General features: G+C 52.0%; 1 protein-coding gene across 1 annotated transcript in view; it reads left to right on the forward strand.

Annotated features, from left to right (window-relative positions):
• NMT1 (N-myristoyltransferase 1) overlaps nucleotides 1-19,484 on the forward strand; it is a 22,566-nt gene continuing 3,082 nt past the window's right edge. Inside the window, exons 1-11 of the mRNA XM_054649520.2 lie at nucleotides 1-203; nucleotides 6,438-6,552; nucleotides 7,691-7,835; nucleotides 12,088-12,206; nucleotides 13,211-13,302; nucleotides 13,892-14,008; nucleotides 14,680-14,850; nucleotides 15,753-15,861; nucleotides 16,852-17,022; nucleotides 18,057-18,224; nucleotides 19,346-19,483. Of these exons, the coding sequence (XP_054505495.2) occupies nucleotides 1-203; nucleotides 6,438-6,552; nucleotides 7,691-7,835; nucleotides 12,088-12,206; nucleotides 13,211-13,302; nucleotides 13,892-14,008; nucleotides 14,680-14,850; nucleotides 15,753-15,861; nucleotides 16,852-17,022; nucleotides 18,057-18,224; nucleotides 19,346-19,483 (1,548 nt within the window). The remainder of the gene's footprint in view (nucleotides 204-6,437; nucleotides 6,553-7,690; nucleotides 7,836-12,087; nucleotides 12,207-13,210; nucleotides 13,303-13,891; nucleotides 14,009-14,679; nucleotides 14,851-15,752; nucleotides 15,862-16,851; nucleotides 17,023-18,056; nucleotides 18,225-19,345; nucleotide 19,484) is intronic.

Consider the following 19,484-nt stretch of genomic DNA (forward strand, 5'->3'; position numbering starts at 1 on the left):
ATGCCTCACGGCCCGCCGGCCAATCGCGGCGCGCTTTGTTGCGGGGGCGCGGCACGCGCGGAGGCCCCGTTCAAGATGGCGGACGACAGTGAGACAGCAGTGAGGCGGCCACCGGCGAGGCCTTCGCGGCCGACGGCGGAGGAGAACGACCACGAGCATTGCAGCGACTGCGAGAACGAGGCGGAGCATGGCTCCAACCGGGGGTGAGCGGCGGCCGGGACCGCGTGCCACGGCAGCGGCCGGGCCCATTGAGGCGAGGAACGGCCGGGAAGTGAGGGGCGCCCCGCCCCTTGCGTGCGCTGATTGGCCGCTGGGCAGCATCCCGGGCAGCGATTGGTCGAGGCGCCAGTCAGTCTGGCGGGGGGGCGGTGCCGCTGGCGCCCATTCACGCCCGCTGCGGGAGCGTGTCCGAAGCTCAGCAGGGTCGGGCGCGGCCCGGCGTGGATGGGTGACGGCTGCGGTGCTGCGGGGCGGCCGGGACGGGGCCGTGAGCTCCTTTTTGGGGCAGAAATGAGCCCATTTAGCAGCTCTTCCTGCCCTTGCGTTAGGGTGTGTCTCCCCGCATTCTCTCTGCCCTCCCGCAGGAGCCTCAGCCCACTCGTGGCATCTCCATCCCCGCGGTGCCACCCAGGGTGGTGGCACGCGTGATGCCGCTTTCCGGAGCATGTGGCATCCCTGGAATAATCCCGGCTTTCTGCACACTCATCCCGTCGTTATCCTAAACACAGCCCAGGGTTTTGCAAAGCTCTGGCTACATTGTCTCGTGGTTGGAGGAGCGCAGCCTCCAGGGCTATGGAATGGTGGAATAACAACAACAAGGCAGGGAGCGAGCACAGGCAGCCAGGCAGGTCCTTATCTCAGCAGGGAAGAGCTGGGATGCTTAACGTAGCACCCTCATTACTCACTGCCTTAATTAATACGGTGCAGAGCTGCCTCACTATGCTTGGGATTTGGGGGAGAGGCTCTGTCCTCGTTCCTGCTGGGAATCCAACACCCATGTGTGGCTTTCCAGAGGTTCCCGGTGGTTTTCACTTTGTTTTTCCTGCAGCTGAGCCTCCTTGGGCTCCTCTTTCTCTCCTGGTGCTGCTTCCCCAGCCCTGCAGAGCAGAGACCACAGGTTTGGAGAGCCATTCTCCCTTCAATCCTGCCTGCCCAAAGTGAATAAAAGGTCACACAAGAAATATCACAGAGGCTTTTTTTTATGACAGCACAGCTGCCCATTTATATTTCATTTGCCTCCCGGGTGTGGCACCGTGTCTCAGTTTAATCGGTTTAGCTGTGCTTGGGGGAGATTTTTATTTTCTTTCCCTCTGACATGATTAGGTTTGTGGAAGCCAGAGCTGAGCACAGGAGACACGGTGCTCAATCACTGCTGCTCCTCAGCCCAGCAGTTCCTCCTGCCCTTTGCCAGGAAAAGGTGTGGCCTGGAGCCCTCCTGGGATTCTGGGCACCTCGAGGAGCTGGGCCACCACAGGCAGCCTGGGGAATATCCACTAGGAAATAGTTTGGATGACTTGGAAAAAAAACACCAAAAGTGGGGCTGGTGGGCACATAAGGAGCACGAGGCAGGGAGGCTTTGGAGCTCTCTGGCAAAGCCCCAAAAACCACCAGGGAGAGACCAAGTGGTGGGAAGGAGGATGGATTTCTCACTGGGTGCATGAATTCTGTTGATTCCATACCATCCATCCCATTAGAGCAGGGTGTGGGAGTGTTTCCTGTCACCCCAGTGACACTGTCCCCAAAAACAGGGCAAGGGAAGGGCTTTGAGCTGCCAGGCTTTGCAGAGCCACCCTCAGAGCCCTTCCTGTGCCAGTTTGTGCTGGGACTCAGTGGATTTTGGCCCTGAGGTTTAAAACATAAAAGTATTCCTCAGTGAAAGCAATACTTCCTTTCCTTTTAAGGACAGGAAAGAGGAATTGAGTTTCCTCAGCCTCAGTCCTGTGTCAGCACGGGGAGGTGGCTGCAGTGCTCTCTGCTGTGCCTATCCAAGCTGATTTTCCAAAGAAAATAATCCCACTCGGTTGTTTTTCATATTTCCTTTTGTGTGGAGGGAGCTTCTGCTGTGCAGGATTTATTCCCTGGTTCTGGAAGGGCATGGGCTCGGCCTGGTGGGGTTTGTCACCTCCCAGGCACTGGTGACACCAAGGATGGCAGTGTCCCAATCCCCTGAAACAGTTCAGAGCCATCTGGGGAAGCTGTTTCAGGCTGGAAGAGTTTGGGAGTGCCACTGTGTGAGGGGGCACAGGGGCTTTTCCAGACCAGAGGGGTTTGGCAACCCCTGCCTGCTCTTAGCCACAAGAAAGGGTTCCTGGGACAGGCACTGGTGGCATGCTGGGCTCTGGGAGCTGAGCTCTGCCATCTGGAGATCCTCCCTGCCACAGCCCCTAACGAGATTACAGAGATTACAGCCTAAGCACTGTGCCTGATTAGCCCCTGGCATGGCTGAAGGATTTTCCAGCACCTAAATACAGAGCAGGGATCTTCTCCTTCTCATCTGACACTTTCAGCCTCCCACCAGGCTCAGGGAGCTGCCCACAGCTGGGGCTGTTCCCCTTGTGCTTCCTCCCTCAGCTTTGGGAGCACCCAGGGATGGATGAGTGGGTGCTGAGCACCAGTTTGTTACTGGGTGAGTCTAGAGGCTGTTTTCCAGTTTGCACCAGTTTGTTACTGGGTGAGTCTAGAGGCTGTTTTCCAGTTTGCACCAGTTTGTTACTGGGTGAGTCTAGAGGCTGTTTTCCAGTTTGCACCAGTTTGTTACTGGGTGAGTCTGGTGTTTTCCAGCCTCTAGAGGTGCTGAGCCAGTCTGAGCAGGTCTCACCCTGAACAAGCCTGGTTGCTGTCTTTAAATGCTTCCAAAAATCAATTTTCAAGTTCACTCTGTTCACAGGGGTTGTTTGCTGGGCAGTGGTTGGGACTGGAGCCTTTGCAGACACCTGGAAACAGAAAAGGAGGGATTGGAGCAATGGCCATGGTGGTGGGGATGCCTTTCCCAGGAGAAAAGTGTTTTCCTTAGCCAGAAAAGAGAGCATGGTGATCCCACAGGGAGCTGGGAGATGTTTGCACCCAAGGTGCCTTTGTCCTGCTACTTCATCTCTCAGTGCACCTCAGAATGCAAAGGGATATGAGAGGGAAAAAAAGGGCCTTAAATGCAGCTGGGAAGGCTGTGGGATGTGGGATGTGGGATGGGCTGGCAGCTCACCCCTCCTGGGGATGAAACTCCTCCAGCCCTCTCAGCTTTGTCAGGCCACCTGCAGATTTTGGGTGGTGGTGATTTGTCCCACACATTGTCATTAATTTGGGGAGTATCTGGGTGGTGTAGCTGGAGAAAGAAGATATTTCCTTTCCTAAACAGATTTTAAATAAAAACCACCTGTAATTGTTGCTTCTCTGGGTGTGGTGAGTGGGGTCTTTGGGTTTTCCAGCATTTCCCTACATGCTGGTGCCTCCTCTGCCAGCTTGGTTTTCATCTCCTGGCTGGAGCAGGGCCCTTCCCCAGGCCATGCCACCTGGAATGCAAAAGCTCATCCCACCTTCTGCCACCCTGATTTCTTCCAGGTCACGACAGCTTTGCTCATAAATCAGGGAGGAATTTTCTCAGAGATTTCACCTGCAAGCTTGGGCTGAGCTCATTAGCACCAAGCTGGGAGTTGGCAGCTCTGATTTATGAAGCAAAGCAATGCTGACACAGTATGAGGGGAGCATTTTGTCTGTCACAGCTGACACCTGCAGCATCCCAACGTGCAGGTGAGCTGGGAACTCGTGTCCCTCCCCTTTGGAAGGGGCAACTTCCAGTGTCAGCCCTTGAGGTGTGCTCAGGAATTCTCCTGGTGCTGTCAAAATTGATAGGAAATTGTTTGGATGTGTTTATTGCAGCTCCAAGGTGGCTTTGCTCATCCCAGGACTTCAGTGTGACCAGGATTTGCCTGTGCTCCTCCCCAGAGAGTTAAAAAAGCCATCACACATTTGTCACTAAAATCAATAGTGGTGTCAGCAGCGCTGTGCTGCCATTGCTGCTGCTGTCATGTCCAAGCAGCATCTCCCAGGGGGAGGCAAAGCCCTTTCCTGGCAGTGGGAAGGAAGGTGAGATTCCCCCCAGGGCTGCTGGACCTTGGAGCTTTGTTCCTGCTCCTCTCCCTTCTTGTTCTTCTGGAGAAGAAGGGGGGTTTATCTTCACCCCCTTTTGTGGGGCAGCTTGCCCTGAACCACTGCTTGTTCCCACACCAGGAATGCTCCATTTCCTGGTGTCCCTTCTGTCTCCAGGTGTCCCTTCTGTCTCCAGATGTCCCTTCCATCCCCAGGTGTCCCTTCCATCCCCAGGTGTCCCTTTCATCCCCAGGTGTCCCTTCCATCTCCAGGTGTCCCTTCCCTCTCCAAGTGTCCCTTCCACCTCCAGGTGTCCCTTCCGTCTCCAGATGTCCCTTCCACCTCCAGGTGTCCCTTCCACCTCCAGGTGTCCCTTCTGTCTCCAGGTGTCCCTTCTGTCTCCAGGTGTCCCTTCCATCTCCAGGTGTCCCTTCCATCTCCAGATGTCCCTTCCATCCCCAGGTGTCCCTTCCACCTCCTGGTGTCCCTTCCGTTTCCAGGTGTCCCTTCCGTCTCCAGATGTCCCTTCCACCTCCAGGTGTCCCTTCCACCTCCAGGTGTCCCTTCCACCTCCTGGTGTCCCTTTCATCCCCAGATGTCCCTTCCATCTCCAGGTGTCCCTTCCGTTTCCAGGTGTCCCTTCCACCTCCAGGTGTCCCTTCCACCTCCAGGTGTCCCTTCCATCCCCAGGTGTCCCTTCCGTTTCCAGGTGTCCCTTCCACCTCCAGGTGTCCCTTCCACCTCCAGGTGTCCCTTCCATCCCCAGGTGTCCCACACAGGCTCTGCTGGTGGATGAGGATCCTTTTCCCCAGCATGTGCTGTCTGCAGAGTCTCTGCTGCTGTTCAGGTTTTATCCAGAGGAAAAGCTTCCCCAGTGTCCTGCAAACCCTTCTCTGCTCCCCATCATGTTGGCTTTCTATTCTACATCCCATTTCATCCTTCCAAAACCATTTCTCCATCCACTTTTCCCCAGTTTCATAACCTTGCTGCTCAGCCCAGGGATTGCACAGAGTGGTTGGGTTGGAAGGGACCTTGAAGATCATCCAGGCAGGGACACCTTCCACCTTCCAAGCTCTGTTTTCCTCCCTGGCCTTGCTAAAATAAATAATTGGATGCTGCTCCAACACATTTTCCAACACATTTCTTATATTTTTTTCCTGCTCCACCCTCTTTACCACATCTTGTGTTTGTAAAGACATCAAACTGTGCTTTTGTGGGGGGATTCCAGGCTGGTGCCTCTGGGCAGGTCAGATCTGTGGGGTTTCCCTGTTTTGGGGTGCAAGGAGGGGGACAGCTGAGCTGTACCCTGACCCTGCTGGGCAGCACTGAGGGGCAGGACAGAGCTGAGCCATGTGCTGGCAGCTGGCAAAGCTCTCCTGCCCCTGCTCCTTCCCCTCAGACCTGCTCCAGCCTCTCCAGGACTGCATTTCCCCCTGAGCCCTGAGTGCCTCAGAGGCTCCCAGCACCCCCATAACGCTGAATGTCCTGTGTCAGGTCATTCCATGCAGGATCACAAAACCATCATCATCATCAGTTGCCCTCTGCCATGCTGGGAGCAGGAACCTCTCCTGGGTTTTGGCACCAGGATGCCAAACAAAGGCCAAGCTCAATGAGGGGACAAAGCTGGAACAAAAGCCAGGCTCAGTGAGAGGAAAAGCTGGAACAAAAGCCAGGCTCAGTGAGGGGTTTCACACCAGCAGCTGTTTGGGGATGATGATGATGATGATGATCTGGATGTCCAGGGCTGCCCTGCAGCTCTGGAAGGAGGAGCTGTGCCCTGGTGTGGGCACTTCCCACCCTGCACTCCCAGAAATTTGCTCTTCACTCTCAATTTTCCGGCTCCAGCATAACAATATGATAATTTTCCAATAAACAGCTTCATCTCCTTAGAGCATCACCTCTGCAGGAGGGGTGACACTTGGCACAATGTCCTTGGCCAGTGACCTCTCTGTGGTGCCTGAACCTGCTCTGAGGCCTCATCCCTGGGGCTGGATCAGTTATTTCTGCTTCCACATCCATCCTTGGGCTTGGACAAGAGGAAAAATCCAAAGCTGAGCACCCCAGCACTCCAAGGGTGGGTTTGGGCATGGGTGGCAGAGCAGGGATGTGGTCACCTGCAGCACAGGGCACAGTCCCCACTGCCCAGCACACCTGGGGGTGGGAGTTGTTGGTGCTGTCCCTTTTTGGGGACTCCCAGGGAGTTCTGTGCCATGGAGTGTGCACAGAATATTCCCCTTCCTGGAGACTTGGACTCAGCAGGAGCCTGCATTTTCTTCAGAGTGCCTCAGAAACCAAAGAAATGTTCTCCCAAAAGAAAACCCCAAGGCTCCAATGATGTTTCTTTTGTTCCTCAGGGGCCTGAGTCCAGCAAATGACAGCGGAGCCAAAAAGAAGAAAAAGAAACCCAAAAGGAAGAAAGAGAAGGGAGGAGGAGACCAGGCTGACCAGGCTCAGGACCAGCCAGTGAAGGTGACCACCCCCTACCCAGAATCCAGGCCCTCCCAAACCCCTCCAGTGTTACTTAGGCCAAGGAAGGAGTTCCCAGCCCTGGTTTTAGGCACTTGTTTGCTCAAAAAACTTCAGATTTTGAGCGATTTCTCCATGTGTGGGAATTCCTGTTGGTGCAGAAGGTGTTTGCAGAGCACTCCAGGGGTAATGCAGTCCTTGGCTGGATATCTCAGCCAGTTCCAGGCTCAGACTGGCACCTCCAAGTTACTCTTCCCAGAGAGCAGCTGCTGTCACAGGCAGGAACTGCCACTGCCAGGTGAGTCCTGCCTTCAGCAGCACAGAGGGGACATCTGCTGGTGTTGATTTTTTGCTTGATGATCCCAAGAACAGCAGCTGGAGAGAGCAGGCTCTGTTTTATCCCTCTGGGCTTTGCCTGATCCTCTCCAGCAGCCACTGATTCAGGAATGGGACACACAGGGTTTGACCCTCCTGGCCCACTTGTCCCCTCTGGTCCTGTGGCAGAGGGGACACATCAGCAGAGGCTGTTTCCTGTCTGGTGCCAGTTCCTGTCCAAATATTTTGAATATTTTGTCCATCTGACACTGCAGAGCTTTAAATTGGGGCTTTGTGTTTTTCAAATTAAATTCCTCAGGGATCAGAGAGGAGCTGGGGTTGGGAATTCAGTGCAGAGCCATCCCCCTGAGGAAGAGGAGGATGAAAGTGTCTTTCATCTTGACTCAACCCCTCTGCCTTGTCCCAGTCCCTGGGGTCCAGGGACTCCTCTGGAAGCTGCAGTTTGTGGATACAGCTTGGAGGGAGGAGGCTGAACAGTGAGAGAAAAGCCACTGAAAGCATCTCAAGTGCTGGGTGTGGGTTGATCCATCTGTCTCTGCAGGATGTCAGGTGGGGAGGTTTGCTCCTGGGGCTCACAGCACCCACTTAAAGCATTTTTCAGAAAATTCTGCCATCCCCTTTGTCCTGGGAGTGCCTGGAACCAGTTCTAGATGAGGGGCAGGAGGCCTGTCAGGGACTGAGGATGGGAAGGGAACTTCCTGCCTGCTCTCCATGACAGGATCAGCTCCACATTCCCCTAATGAGGAGGAGCCCTGCTGGCTCAGCTTACTCATTTTGCCTTTCCACCCTCCTTCTGTGCCCTCAGGTGAACTCTTTACCTGCTGAGAGGATCCAGGAGATTCAAAAAGCCATCGAGCTCTTCTCTGTAGGTCAGGGACCTGCCAAAACCATGGAGGAAGCCAGCAAGAGGAGCTACCAGTTCTGGGACACACAGCCAGTGCCCAAGTTAGGTATGTGCAGCCTCTCAATGTCCTGTGGGCCCTGGGGGAGGCCCTGTGGTCTCCAGGAAGCCCTCAGAGAAGCCTGGAGGTGCTGATCTGTGGCCACCAGGTGAGTTCATGCCTGGCCTGGGCTTCAAAGGCACCAAAACCACTTCCCCACCATTCAGCAACGTGGGCTAGGAGAGTGGGGAGGGTCTGAAGAGCTGTGCAAGCACTTCAGGGGTACAGAGGGACAAGGAACCCCTTCCTACATCTCACCTGATGCTTCCTGCATTTGTGCATCCCTTAATCCCAGGCCTGGTCTGGGCCTGGAATCACCCAGGGCAGCCAGAGCAATGTCCTGGGTCCCAACACGTCTCCTCCAGCCAGGTCTCATCAGCTCTTGGAGATCTTGGATTCACACCCAAGATAGCTCAGCTACCTTAGAAAACATAAAATCAGCAGGATGGCTTCTGTGGTAGTGTTGGAAACAAAAAGGTTTTAATTAAAGGCAAAATAACAAAACTCTTTACAGAGAAAAACTGAGCCACCTGCTAGAGGTTCTCGCTCCTGCTAAAACACCTCACAAAAGCAATTTAGTTCCTTGGTTCTCTTCTTTTTCTAGTGAATTGCTCAGGCAGGACTTTTTGGCTCCTGTCCAATTGGCCATCCTTAATTTTGAGGTGAAGTCCCCAAGGTCCTATGAGGTCTCTTTTTTTGCTAATTGAGGAAAGAAACTTCTGAGCTTTTTTCCTTTTTAAGGGGACAAAAGACATTTTTGTCACTCTGTCAACATGGGCCACACTCCTACAGAAGCTCTCTGCTGTGTGAGGCCTCCACAACACCTCAATCTCACCTCTCCCACCCCTGCAGTGGCAGACAGGGATTGTCACTTCACCCACCCACTTTGGGATGTGACAATGGGCAGGCAATCAAAACTTCCAGGGCAAGGCTGGAGCCCATTGGGTGAGCAAACACAGCCACAGCTGCATCCTCCAGCTCCACACTGGTGGTGCCTGATCCTTCCCCATCCCCACCATCCCAGCCTGGGCCAGCACTTCCCTGGGAGTCCTTCCAGGGGACAGTGATCTCCTGCCAGCCCTGCAGTTGTGTCTCCCCAGCCTTCTGTACCCAAGTTTTGTGTGTGGTGTTTCCACATCCTGAGATGGGCTCAGAGCTGTCCAGCTCTCCCTTTCCTGGGGGTTGGAGCTTCCCAGACAGAGATCCTTGGTGGGGAAGGTAATTTGGGGTGAGCTGGGGCAGGGAGCAGCTCTGGGAAGCAAATCCAGTGCTGAGCTGCCACATCCTTGTTCTGCTGGGCTCACATCCCTCCCTGGCACAGGCAGGAGAGGGGAAGCACAAACATAAACAGCTCCACCCCAAGCTGCCATGGGCATCTAAGGATGGAGAGCCCCATCTCTTGTCCCCTGTAAATATCCCAGTGGTGCTTCCCAGCTCTGGGCCTTGCTCCTGACAGCCTGTGGCAGTGATCTGCCACTGAAAGCATGGCAGGAGCTCTCAGAGCAGACCTGCAGGAGAGCTGCCTGTCTGGAAGGCTCATTCCCAGGCTGATTGGGGTGCCTGGGATAGCTTTGCTTCAGTCTCTCCTCATCTGCATCCTCCAGAGCTCAGGGGAACTACAGAATGAGTCCAAGCCCACAATTTTCTAGATTTATCCAAAACTTGTCATGGCTTCAGATTTGCTGCTGTTCAGGATTTCCCTTCACGAGTTGTGACCGTGTTCACAGGGGTCTGAGGATGAGGGAAGAGACAAGGATCTGACTCCATGTTTCAGAAGGCTTGATTTATTATTTTATGATATATATTACATTAAAACTATACTAAAAGAATAGAAGAAAGGATTTCATCAGAAGGCTGGCTAAGAATAGAAAAAGAAGGAATGATAACAAAGGCTTCTGTCTCAGACAGAGAGTCCGAGCCAGCTGACTGTGATTGGCCATTAATTAGAAACAACCACATGAGCCCAATCCCAGCTCCACCTGTTGCATCCCACAGCAGCAGATAATCATTGGTTACATTTTGTTCCTGAGGCCTCTCAGCTTCTCAAGAGGAAAAATCCCAAGGAAAGGATTTTCCATAAAAGATGTCTGTGACAATGAGTTTGTATCCACTTTGCTGCAGGTGCAGTGTTTGATCCCTATTCCATGTTGTCCACAGCACTTTTTTGAGGCTTTTTTGGGTCTCAAAAATTTTCCTGGGAGCACCAATCTTGGCTTTAAGTTGGGAAAATCCCAGTGAGATGGGACATGGTCATGTGAGACAGCAAAGTCTTGCATTTGCCCTTTTTTCCAAGGATCCTGGGCTTGGAAAACATAATTTCTGCTTGGGAAAACCCTGGGGAGAGGGTGGAAAGTGTCTCCTGGGGTGTGGGGGGCACACAGCAGCTCGTTACTCCCAACACCAGGCTGGTGGCTGTGCCCTGGCCACTCACAGTGTCCCAGTGCTCCTGCAGTGCTCTGACACGTGGGCATGGGGCTATTTAGGGCTGGGATTTTTGGGGCCAGATCTCCAAACAGTTCAGCACCTGCTCAGAACAGAGAGGGCAGCCAGGGGTGAGTGTTTCTGGAAGCTGCCTGGGGTGGGTGTGATGGGAGAAGTTCTTGGTCTGGGCTTTCATCACCTCCCCATTGCTTGGAAACCTTTTCAAAGCCTTTTTAAGGGAATTCCTAATTAGCACAACTTGCTTTTCTTGGCAGCACTGAAGTGATGCTGCTGGACTGACATCCCTGAGACAGCCAGAGCTCGAGCTGACACCTCCTGGCTGAATCAGGGCCTTTAGGAGTCAGTGGTTTTACAACAAAAGTTGTGTTGTTCACTCCTCTAGGCACAGTGGGAAGGAAACCCTGACACTTGCCAAGTGGCAGTGGCCAGAATTGGCAGGAGATCACTGTCCCCTGGAAGGACTCCCAGGGAAGTGCTGGCCCAGGCTGGGATGGTGGGGATGGGGAAGGATCAGGCACCACCAGTGTGGAGCTGGAGGATGCAGCTGTGGCTGTGTTTGCTCACCCAATGGGCTCCAGCCTTGCCCTGGAAGTTTTGATTGCCTGCCCATTGCCACATCCCAAAGTGGGTGGGTGAAGTGACAATCCCTGTCTGCCACTGCAGGGGTGGGAGAGGTGAGATTGAGGTGTTGTGGAGGCCTCACACAGCAGAGAACTTCTGTAGGAGTGTGGCCCATGTTGACAGAGTGACAAAACTGTCTTTTGTCCCCTTAAAAAGGAAAAAAGCTCAGAAGTTTCTTTCCTCAATTAGCAAAAAAGAGACCTCATAAGACCTTGGGGACTTCACCTCAAAATTAAGGATGGCCAATTGGACAGGAGCCAAAAAGTCCAGCCTGAGCAATTCACTAGAAAAAGAAGAGAACCAAGGAACTAAATTGCTTTTGTGAGGTGTTTTAGCAGCAGCAAGAACCTCTAGCAGGTGGCTCAGTTTTTCTCTGTAAAGAGTTTTGTTATTTTGCCTTTAATTAAAACCTTTTTGTTTCCAACACTACCACAGAAGCCATCCTGCTGATTTTATGTTTTCTAAGGTAGCTGAGCTATCTTGGGTGTGAAATAGATCTCCAAGAGCTGATGAGACCTGGCTGGAGGAGACGTGTTGGGACCCAGGACATTGCTCTGGCTGCCCTGGGTGATTCCAGACCCTGGCAGGGGGCTCAGAGACCTTGGCATGGAGTCACAGACACCTGTGCCTTTGATTTTAACCCATGGAAACAATTACCAGCTTTGTGTGAAGATTTACAAGCCACAAGAGTTTGAGTAGAATGAGAGTGAATTTATCACTGGATGAAAAAGTAGAATTTTGGGGTTTTAGAATGGGGGTTCAAGAAGCAAGATGGAGGAATCTGGGAGTGTCCTGTCCTCCTTCTCCTTCTTCTTGTCCTCCATCTTCTGCTGTGATGGTGGCATTTTTGGATTGGTTTAGAGTAGAGACAGCCTGTCTAACATAGGTGATAGGTATTGGAAAATTATTGTAAATAAAATACATGTAGTTTTTAATATAAAAATTAACACTACCCCAAGGGCTGTCACTGTGCCACAACCCCAACTGCTGGACAGATCTCAGCAGGTCAGAGAAAGAATGAAATAGATGAGAGAAAATAAACAACCTTGAAAAGCAGAACTGATGAATCCCAACTTCTTCTTTGGTCACAGGGCTGGGAAAAAGAGACTTTCTAATCCCTCAGGGGTCATCTCAACCACAGAAACTCGAGGGAGACCCCAGTTTCAAACTTCTTCATGCTCCCTGCTGTGTCTTACAGGAGAAGTTGTGAACACCCACGGCCCAGTGGAGCCAGACAAGGACAACATCCGCCAGGAGCCCTACACCCTGCCCCAGGGCTTCACCTGGGATGCCCTGGACCTGGGGGATAGAGGTGTGGTGAGTACAGGCAGCTCAGCACATTAATTTTGGAGTGTCTTGGGTGGCAGCTCAATGCTTGGGCTGTTGGAGATGCTTGTGGGGATGGAAATCCCCAGCACAGCAGGTGACTCTGGGGCTCTGTCACACCTTGGGCTTGGGTGGGTCAGGCAGCTCAGCACAGCTCCACACGTGGTGCCTGATCCTTCCCCACAATCCCAGGCAGCTCAGCACATTCATTTTGGAGTGTTTTGGGTGACAGTTCAATGCTTGGGCTGTTGGAGATGGTTTTGGGGTGGAAAGGGGTCCTTCAGCACAGGAGGTGACTCTGGGGCTCTGTCACACCTTGGGCTTGGATGGGTCTGACTCTCCCCTCTGCAGTTCCATCCTACATTGGGCAGCTTGGCCTGGTTTTTCCAAGGGGATGTAAGGATGCCTGAAGCCTGGAGTTCTCCTGTGAGAGCCCCTTTTAGAGCATGTCCCACCTCCCTGGGAGGTGACACAGGGCTTACCTCACCACTGGCCTCCTCCTATCCACTGTCATAAAACTCCCTCCAATCACACTACTCTACATAACCTCACCCTCATTAAACCCTGCACTCCTAACTATCCTGGCTATCCTCTCAGCAGCCCTGGGAGGATGAATAGGACTCAACCAAACACAAATCTGAAAAATCCTAGACTTTTCTACCATCTCCCACCGAGGCTGAATAGCAATCATTATCATCTCCAACCCTAAACTCACCCTCCTCAACTTCTACCTATACATTATAAAAACTGCAACCATTTTCCTCACCCTAAACACAATCTAAGCCCTAAAGCTATCTACCCTAATAACTGCATGGACCAAAATTCTGTGTCCTGCTGCTCCCCTGCTCTGTGTGGCACCGCTCCAGCACCCCGCAGCAGGGCCATGGCTGCACATGGTGCCCCAGTGCTGTGGCCACACATTCAGTGCTCAGGGTCCTGTCTGGGGGCAGCTGATGGCTGAGTAAACTCCTTAACCTGAGTGTTCTCTGCTGCAGCTGAAGGAGCTGTACACTCTGCTCAACGAGAACTACGTGGAGGATGATGACAACATGTTCCGCTTCGATTACTCGCCCGAGTTCCTGCTGTGGTGAGTGGCACCAGCACTGCAGAGCAGGGGTGTGGGGTGCTGACAAGCCTGATCCCTGTGACAGAGCTGCAGCTGCCTTTGCTTATGCCATCTCCCTTCTTCCTGAAGTGTCCCTTCCCCATCTGTCACTGTGTATGGTGTCCCAGGGACACGGTGAGAGGGGCTGTCACCCGCCCTGCCTGCTTCTGGCTCCTTTGAGATGTGGGAGCTTAAAAGTGGATTTTTCTCCTCTTTGGTTTGATCCCTCAAGTGTTTGTGAAAATCCCAGTAGCTGAGGGACTCCTCAGTGCCCTGGAGCTGTGGGATGAAGGCAGCTGCCAGCAGTTCCCCTTGGAGTCCAGTTGCAGCAGAGCTGCTGTTCCCTCAGGGTGTTCCTAAATCCAGGAACAGATTTCCTCTTGTGTCCCTAGTGAGGACTGGCTGTGGGGTGCAGGAATTGCCCTGGATCCCAACAGTCCCTGTCACATCCCTGTCACTCTCTCATCCTCCTGCTGGCCAGCAGGACTCAGGGTGTCCCAGGGCAGGGTGGGAGGCAGGAGTGGGTACACCAGGGACCTTGGGTGTGTCCTGAGGTGTGTCCCCTCCCCAGGGCACTGCGTCCTCCAGGCTGGCTGCCCCAGTGGCACTGTGGGGTCCGAGTGGTGTCCAGCAAGAAGCTGGTGGGATTTATCAGCGCCATTCCAGCCACCATCCACATCTATGACACGTGAGTGCTGCTGCATTTCTCATCCTGCCCCTTGCTGGGGCTCTGGGAGTGCTCAGGGGCTCTGGCTCCATTGTCTTCCCCAGCACACAGCCAGACCTGCACCCTGCAGCTTTGGAGGTGTTTTGCTGCTTGGAGGGGAGGGTGGGGGATATTTAAGGGTTGGCAGGGAGGTTCTGGGCAGGATTATCTTGTAGTTAACCATTGTGAAGGCTGTTTTCCTCAACGAGGTGGGTTAACTTAGGGCTCTGGCTTACAGAAATCATCCAGGGTTAGATGGAGATGTAGAATCATAGAGTATCCTAAGCTGGAAGGGATCTCCAAGGATCATCCAGTCCAGCTCCTAGCCCTGCACAGGGCAGCCCAACAATCCACCCTGTTCCTGAGAGCATTGTCCAAACTCTCCTGCAGCTCTGGCAGCCTTGGGGCTGTGACCATTCCCTGGGCAGTGCCCTGCCACCCTCTGGGGCAAGAACCTTTCCCTAATATGCAACCTGACCCTCCCCTGACACAGATTAAGGGTGGGTTCTCCAAAACCAGCCCCTGCCCCTTCCCTGAGGTGTTGGTTCCTCATTCCCTTGAAGGGGTTTGGAGGTAGATTGCCCAGGGCGTTGGTCTGACCCTCCCAGGTCAGGACAGTCAAGCCTCATGCTCTGCATTGTTTCTTCCCCAAGAGAGAAGAAGATGGTGGAGATAAACTTCCTGTGTGTGCACAAAAAGCTGCGCTCCAAACGGGTGGCTCCGGTTCTGATCCGTGAGATCACCAGGAGGGTGCATCTAGAGGGAATCTTCCAGGCTGTTTACACTGCAGGAGTGGTGCTGCCAAAGCCTGTGGGGACTTGCAGGTGAGTGTCTGTGGCTCTCCCCAGGTTTCTGTCTGCAGATCTTCCCTCTATGGCCACTGTGGGATTCCCCAGGACAGGGGAGTGTAATCCCAGTCCAGGTTTCTCCTCCCAGGATTAAGTGCAGTGGCTTTGCTAAAGCTGCTCATGTAACACAGGAGAGGAGGCTTTGGCAGCAGAATCACTTCAGAACTGTTGAGGAAGATGAAATAGGAAAGCCTTATAAATATGGTTGTCTGGCAAAAGATTTTGAGAATATAGAAAGTGTAAGCAAGATTTAAATGAAAGCAAGCTTTGAGATCCCTCAGTTACTGAACAACTGGAAAACAATGGTGTGGCCAGCTGAAGGTGATCCCCTTTTGATGGAACAACACCCTCTGCTTGCAGACAGGCCCAAGGGTCAGAGCAGACCCTGCCAGCTTGGCAGAAGGGGCCCAAAGAGGAGTTTTTAGGGTTTAAAATGTAACCCAGTATGGTGATGTAATGATTCTTATAGGCTGTATGGAAATGCTATAGGATTTGTATCTTGGACTAAATTGGTTAATGAGAATCAGAATATTCAACACAGAAGAAGATTTATTGTTTCTAACAGGAATTTTGCTCTCTTAGCTCTTACCCCTTTTGCTCTCTTACCCTTTTACTCTCTCCCCCTCTCATCCTCTCTCCACCTCTGAGCTGTGGCTGGCAGCTCCCAGCAGGGCCCTGCACCCAGGCCCTTTGCAATAAACCCCAAGTTCCAAGTCCTGGCTGCAGAGATCTCTCATCTCCATCCATCCTACCCCCCGACACTCTCACAAGAACTGTGTTGCTCTCTGTGGGGAGCTGCTGGCCTGATGTTCTCACTTGCCCCTGCAGCCACCCCTCTGCCCCAGGACGAGTGTCCCACTGCCTGTTTGTGTCTGCAGGTATTGGCACCGCTCCCTGAACCCTCGGAAACTCATCGAGGTCAAGTTCTCCCACCTGAGCAGGAACATGACTATGCAACGCACCACGAAGCTGTACCGCCTGCCCGAGGTGGGTGCCAGCCTGCCAGGGCTCAGGGCTTGCTCCTCCCTGGGCAAAACACACAAAGGAGGTCCAGGTCAAGTCCTCTGCCTGGAAACCCAGAGTTTGTTCCATGTAGTAAATGGCTCTGTCAAGCAGTTGTGCTTTATTTAATCTTTATGTATTTTTGCCTGGGTACCTGCATTTTAAGGGCAAATTCTTGCAGTTAGAGGAGCCTGTGAGCTTTTGTTTGCTGGTGAGTCACAGCCTGTCATTCTGGTAAAACAAGCAGGCAGATGTGACAGCCTTCATCTGTCCAAACACAGCCTCAGTGTGACCTTGGATCGAGTTAGTCCCTCATTCTTCAGTCACACTGATCACTTCTGGCACTGCAGTTGTCCTGCTGGGGAAGTTCCCCAGCTGGAGATGGAAGAGAAAGAAGCAAACTGCATTAAAATTGCCACCACCTTCCCTGACCTTGTTGGCTCCTTTCTGTCACCCCTTTGGGGTGGGAAGTGCTGCTTTCATGCTGGGCAGCTCTCAGCTCCTGCTTCCCACAGCCACACAGACAGCAGTTGCTGGGCTGGAGCTACTGGTTTTTGCATAGAAACTCAGCCTCAGAGCAGATCTGGGCTTGCTGAGCCATCCCAACCCTAAATTAGTAATTGAGGCCAACTGGGAATAACATCTTGTGGAGCCTGGGACACATCTCCCAGCCTGTGCCTGCTGTGAGTGGGAACAGGAAGCTGCAGGGAAGCAGAGTTTGTGCTGTTAGTGGGTAGGAGCACTTCCACTGGGACCTGACCTGGTACCTGGGGGTTTGGGACGTGCTGTGCTTTCTGTGATCTTTGCCATCGGTGTCACAGCAGATCTCATCCATCCTTTGCTGGGCACACAGGGCTGGGGGGCTGGAAATGGGCTGATCTAAGCACAGAGTGTCTCTGTGCTGCTCATTGGAGAGCCCTTGGGTGATGAAAACCACTGTGCAAGCAACAAAACATCTTGTCCCACTTTGTGCAGACTCCCAAGACTCCTGGCCTGCGGCCCATGGAGCACAAGGACATCCCTGCTGTGCACAAGCTCTTGACTGAGTACCTGAAGCAGTTCCACCTGACACCTGTGATGAGCAGAGAGGAGGTGGAGCACTGGTTTGTACCTCAGGAGAACATCATCGACACCTTTGTGGTAGAGGTGAGGGCAGGAACAGGATGGGAGGGGTGTTCTCCTGGGCTTTGGCCTCTCCTGGAGCTGTGGGAGCCATCAGGGAGCAGCTCCTTGGCTCTCCAGGATGGGAATTTGCTGGAGATGGTGCCTCCATCCTGAGCCAGGAGTCTCCTTGCAGCCACCACTCCCAACTGGGAGCCCCTCTAAGGCTCTGGCCAGGCTTTATCCCAGCCTGACATGTCATGGGTGGTATTTTCAGGATCCTCTGTGGCAGGGAGGAAATGATGAATCTGACTCCATGTTCTTAGAAGGCTAATTTATTATTACATTACATTACATTACATTATGTTACATTACATCTTATCATATAATCTCATACTATACTATATCATACTATACTATATAATATCATATATCACATATAAATTGTATAATATTATATCACATTATGCTATATCATATATTATATTACATTACATTATGCTAGAGAAGAAGATTTATTGTTTCTAATGGGAACTTTGCTCTCTTAGCTCTTAACCCTTTTGCTCTCTTACCCTTTTACTCTCTCCCCCTCTCATCCTCTCTCCCCCTCTGAGCTGTGGCTGGCAGCTCCCAGCAGGGCCCTGCACCCTGCACCAACCAATATATTATATATTATGCTATATTATATGATGCTATATTGTTATGTTATAATATGATATAACATATATTATATCATATCATATTATATTATGCTATACTAAAACTTTACTAAAGAATAGAGAAAAGGCTTAACAAGATAATAATGAAAAACCTGTGACTCTCTCCAGAGTCCCAACACAGCTGATGGTGATTGGTCATTAAATCAAAACAATTCACATGAAACCAATCAAACAACCACCTATTGGATAATAATCTCCCAACACATTCCCACGTGAGCAAAACCCAGGAGAAGCAAATGAGATAATATTGTTTTCCTTTTTCCCTGAGGCTTCTCAGCTTCCCAGGAGAAGAATCCTGGGCAAAGAGGATTTTTCAGAAAATGTGACAGTGACAATCATGATGTCACTTCTGCCTTCCAGAGTGCCCCAGGAGAGGTGACAGACTTCCTGAGCTTTTACACCCTGCCCTCCACCATCATGAACCACCCAACTCACAAGAGCCTGAAAGCTGCTTATTCCTTCTACAACGTCCACACCAAGACGCCTCTCATCGACCTCATGAGCGACGCGCTCATCCTCGCCAAGTCGGTGAGTGCTGCACTGAGCCCTTCCCCGAGCCACAGATGGGGCAGCTGAGGGGTGTTTTAAAAAGCTTTCATTCCATTTTCAGTCTCATGTGAAGGGTGAGACAATACAGATGTTAGAATTCACGCCATCGTAATTAGAAGCCAGCTATTTCCTAATTACATTTTAAGTGTATTTTGGCCTATCAGCTTTTGTCACATCATGCTGTAAATGCCTTAAAGCCAATCATCTCAAATTACCCTCAAAGCCTTCTGTCAGGCTTTGAGAATTCTCTATAAATCCATTTTTCACAGAGGTGAGGGATGCAGAGATGGGCTGGCACCATGGGACACTGGGCAGCTCACAGGAAACTCACTGCAGGCTGGCCACCCTTGGGTTTGTGGGAAGGGCTTGATCCCAGCACTATAAAAATCCAAATCCAAAAGGATCTGCCACCCAGGAGAGGGATCCTGGAGTACCTTGAACCTTCCAGCTTGTGGTGGTTGCTCATGTCCTACAGCAAACAGTCTGTGGTAGTTGGATTGAGGGTGAGAACACCAAGGCATTATAATTCATGCCATCACAATCAGAAGCCAACTATTTCCTAATTACAATAAACTATAAGTGTTTCTTGGCCTATCAGCTTTTGTCACACCATGCTGTAAATGCCTTAAAGCCAATAATCTCAAATTACCCTTCATGGGTTCTGCTATGTGAGCCTTCTGTCAGGCTTTGAGAATCCTCTACAAATCCATTTTTCCCACAGGTGAGGGATGCAGAGATGGGCTGGCACCATGGGACACTGGGCAGCTCACAGGAACTCACAGGAAACTCACTGCAGGCTGGCCACCCTTGGGTTTGTGGGAAGGGCTTGATCCCAGCACTATAAAAATCCAAATCCAAAAGGATCTGCCACCCAGGAGAGGGGTCCTGGGGTACCTTGAACCTTCCAGCTTGTGGTGGTTGCTCATGTCCTACAGCAAACAGTCTGTAGTAGTTGGATTGAGGGTGAGAACACCAAAACTGGGCTCTTCCATTTTTCTGGGATTCAAAACCAGTCAGGAAAGGGGGCCAGGCTGCTCACAGGTGGGAGGAGCTGCCCAGCACAAAAGCAGGAACTGATGGCCTCATGTCTCCCTGTGCAGAAAGGATTTGACGTCTTCAATGCACTGGATCTCATGGAAAACAAAACCTTCCTGGAGAAGCTGAAGTTTGGGATCGGGGATGGGAACCTGCAGTATTACCTGTACAATTGGAAGTGTCCCAGCATGGCACCAGAGAAGG

The sequence above is a fragment of the Agelaius phoeniceus genome, chromosome 26 (assembly GCF_051311805.1).
Source record: "Agelaius phoeniceus isolate bAgePho1 chromosome 26, bAgePho1.hap1, whole genome shotgun sequence".
Lineage (NCBI taxonomy): Eukaryota > Metazoa > Chordata > Aves > Passeriformes > Icteridae > Agelaius > Agelaius phoeniceus.